This window comes from Carica papaya, chromosome 9 (genome assembly GCF_054855325.1).
Source record: "Carica papaya isolate Zhongbai chromosome 9, ASM5485532v1, whole genome shotgun sequence".
In the NCBI taxonomy this organism is placed as follows: domain Eukaryota; kingdom Viridiplantae; phylum Streptophyta; class Magnoliopsida; order Brassicales; family Caricaceae; genus Carica; species Carica papaya.
In genome coordinates, this window is record NC_142317.1 from 24,632,852 (window position 1) to 24,636,766 (window position 3,915).

General features: G+C 30.3%; 1 protein-coding gene across 1 annotated transcript; it reads right to left on the reverse strand.

Moving 5' to 3' along the window:
* Positions 1–447: 447 nt before the first annotated feature.
* LOC110816843 (uncharacterized) lies at positions 448–1,415 on the reverse strand. Its single transcript, XM_022045175.2, has one exon. The coding sequence runs from the start codon at positions 1,278–1,280 to the stop codon at positions 621–623; it is 660 nt and encodes a 219-aa protein (XP_021900867.2). The 5' UTR covers positions 1,281–1,415; the 3' UTR covers positions 448–620.
* Between the last annotated feature and the right edge of the window lie 2,500 nt (positions 1,416–3,915).

Consider the following 3,915-nt stretch of genomic DNA (forward strand, 5'->3'; position numbering starts at 1 on the left):
AAAGATAATAGAGAATAAAACCTTGCAAAAAATTCTTAAGTCATCAACATATGTTCCTTTTACAGATTGTTAGTGATTTTTATGCTAGAACTCGTTATAACTAATAAAAAATAAAATAATAAAAAAAGCAAAGTTTAATTTAAATATGCTAAATAAATTAAAAATATTATATTATAATAATTTATTATTAAAAAAATTATAAAATATAAAATATTATTTATTTTTTTGTAATAATTATTATCAGCAACTGAATTTTTTAATATAAACGAGAATATAACTTATGAACCAAAATTTGTTAGACTAACTTATCTTTAATCATTATAACATCCTCATTAAAATTCAAGCCAATAGTATTTTTTTTTTAATCAACAAATAATTTTTGTCAAAAAGAATGTGTATTTTTGAAAGATTATTTTTACTTGAACCATTTCCTATTGACCCAATAAATTGAAGCTAAACAATTAATTGGTAATAATTAATTAATAAAAAAATTGTAATCTTATAAGACAAAAGATTTTCATCATTACAAGCCAACTAGGCTAACAGAGAGAGAGAGAGAGAGAGAGAGAGAGAGTTCTGGAATGTTCCTGAAAAGTGTAGAAAAATCTAAAGAGACGAGATCAGGATTCGCAGGGAAGGGGATGGCGGCACAGAGGGCAAGTGTGATTAACTTGCAACCATTCAACGATGCAGTCTGGGTGAAAAAGATGAGAGCAAGGCATCTCATTGAGCTCAGATCCTCGAACGAAATCTTCGATGCATATGGTGCAGTGTTGTTTACTTTTACAATCATCATCTTCTTCATCATAGACGAATTTCCGCAAAGCTTCAATGGCGGAATTGGCAGCAGGTGTGGTTTTAGGTTCCGACAAGCTGAGATTCGCTCTAAATTCGTCTACGATTCTGGTAATTTCAGGTTCTTCGCCATACTTATCTACAAAGTTCATGAATTTTGTTATTTCGACGAGAAGGGAAACCTTCGAGGTCAACTCTGTTTGAATTTTCTGCACAAGGTTTCTCCCGACGCGAGGGGGAACGTCGAAATCATAGAGCAGGCTGATGATCTCTGTAACTTCATGGCTTCCGAAGGAGTCAACATTAATTTCAACAGAAGGGCTACCCACGAGTTGCCAATCATCAGGAGATAATTGGAACGTTTCATCTTCAACCTCGATGCATTCGCGATGCACATGGAAAATTTGAAAGCTGATGATTAATGGGGATTCTGAAGGAGGATGTAAAGAGTTTACTCGAAGGTGGTAATCGACTTCTAGCGACATGTTTGTAATTTTAAGCAAAATCCACAAGAGTGAAGAAAGATTGCAGTGAAACCAACCTCTGGGAGAGGATTACTACTTATACAGAGCTCCATATCTGTAACTCCTGCTCCAATCGAGAAACCAACCCGCTCCTTTTTACTTTCCTCTCTGGAAGTTATTTACTAAATCTTAACATACATATATATTACTTTCCTTTTTACAAAATCTTAACAACCCACGAATCCTCCTTCGTGGAAATCGAAATGGGAACCAGGGTTTATTCCTGGAAGGAATCGGAATACCAGGGCTAATTCCTGACAAGTTCATGAATTGATTTTAATTAACTGTATTCTGGCTTTGAATCCCGAATTAGGAAAATAGAATTTCGACCCTTGGATTATATAGTACTACACATGGGTTTTCTGGAGCTGGCCATCTGCTCCGTCGTGATGTAAGTAGGATTGTTGAAACTAAATGATTAAAAGACAGAAGAAGAAGAAGAAATACTCGTTACAAGATCCAAACAATTAATCACCTGCAATTTGCAATTTTTTAAGGAAAGATGAATAAATTAGTGGATTAATCATGGATTTTATCCACCATTAAATGATTAATCAAACAGTAATTTAATGATTATAATTTAATTGGAAAGAGCAAGAGAAATTGTAACCACCCGAGCCGACATATGGATTCTCACTACACGCGGATGCACAAATATTTCTTTTACAATTCAGCAATCGTCCACATATTCCGTTTGCTAATGAGTGTCACAATTATAGATCGGTTCAATATTCTGTTCAGTATTAGCGTAATTAAATTAATTTTCAACGTCGTCCGGTATGAGAATTTCCAGACTCGTAAGACTAATGACACATCTATAATAAGGTTCACCCTATGTACTAAGTCCGTACACTCTCTCCCATGATACCCAGTAAATTTTTTCTTCTTAAAAAATTATTTTTATTTCATATCTCAACTTCAGAAACTCAAACATTTTTAAGATTTTATTTTTGTCTACTCAAACATTAGATTTATATTTTAGAAGGAAAATTCATATTCAACAATAATATTAATTTTTATTCCCACTCAGACTCCCAACAACCAATCTCATCACTCTCATACACCTATTTACACAACTTAGACGCACATTCATTCCATTCATAGCAAGTATGCATAACAACTAACTTGTTTGTATATCAAACACGCACAAAATTATTTGTGCAAGCAGTCACGTACATACATGTATATCCTACGTACACAGTTTACATTGTATTAAGCGCACACCCAACGTATTACGTAAGCAACAAGCAACTACAATCTATATCTACATACGATGCTTACATATATTATCTTGGTACCATTATATTTAACCACAAACTTATTCTAATTATATATATTTATATTCTTATAATATACAAATTTCATATAATTACGATTTAACACACATAAACTACTGCCAATATATTAATCATAATCTCTACTTATAAATATATAAAATTCAAACATATATCTCACATTCATCTATATAACTCCATACATACAAATTCTTTGAATATCGACATACTTAAACATCACCGCTTATACCTATACAAAATGCATACATCTATATTCATACTTTAAATATACTTTTATACGTGGAATCTTATACGTTAAACAAACAATATTCTATGTATAACTTCATCTTTACCTATCTATTCATGCACAACATAACTATATCCATATTATTGTACATATACCTTAAACAACATTGGAGCTCAATACACATTCACTCACATATATATGTAACTTTACAAAACACTTTACAGAATAAAATTTAAATTTATCATTTTGAAATCAATAAACTATTTTATAAAAATATGAAATTTCCGAATGAAAACTAACTCAATTCTTACTGCTTTACTATCTTAAACTAGACTCTGTAAATTTATTGATCATCACGAATTTTAGTTCCTAAATTGATTCCTCAAACCTATGTAGAAAATCCTAATCCGGACTCAATTTCGCTTGAATTTAAATTTTATTTAATCCAACCACTATTAGTCTAATTTCACTCATCAATTTGTTCTCAATTTAATTCTCCCGTAAGATTACTTTCCTAAACCTTTTTAGAACTTGCCTACAACATTTCTTTTTCCAAAAGTTCCAAAATCCAAATTTTTATTTACTATTTTTTTTACATATATTCATATATATAGATATATCTATATATATATACACATGTACACTTATATTTATATATGTGTATATATATATACATAACTACACGTACATGAGCACTGTATATATATGTACAATATGTGCCCATACCCGCTGTATTTATCTACATCTATACCAACACGCATATATATATATATATATATATGTATTTTGTGCATATACACATATTTACAAATGCACAAATATATATGTGCATATATATGGACACAAATACATAAAAACTGCACATTTATTTTTATATATATAAGACGCACACACATACCCAATGTATACATATATATAACTACACAACCCATATATATATATACTGCATATATACTTATCTACAAATACACATATATATATATATATAATGCGTAAACATTTGCTGTATATATAGGTTTATGCACCAACACCTATATATATATATTTATATATATTGCATATATGCATATCTATA

Coding starts and splice junctions, on each gene's coding strand:
- LOC110816843 (XM_022045175.2), bottom strand. CDS start 1,280: ATGTCGCTAGAAGTCGATTACCACCTTCGAGTAAACTCTTTACATCCT.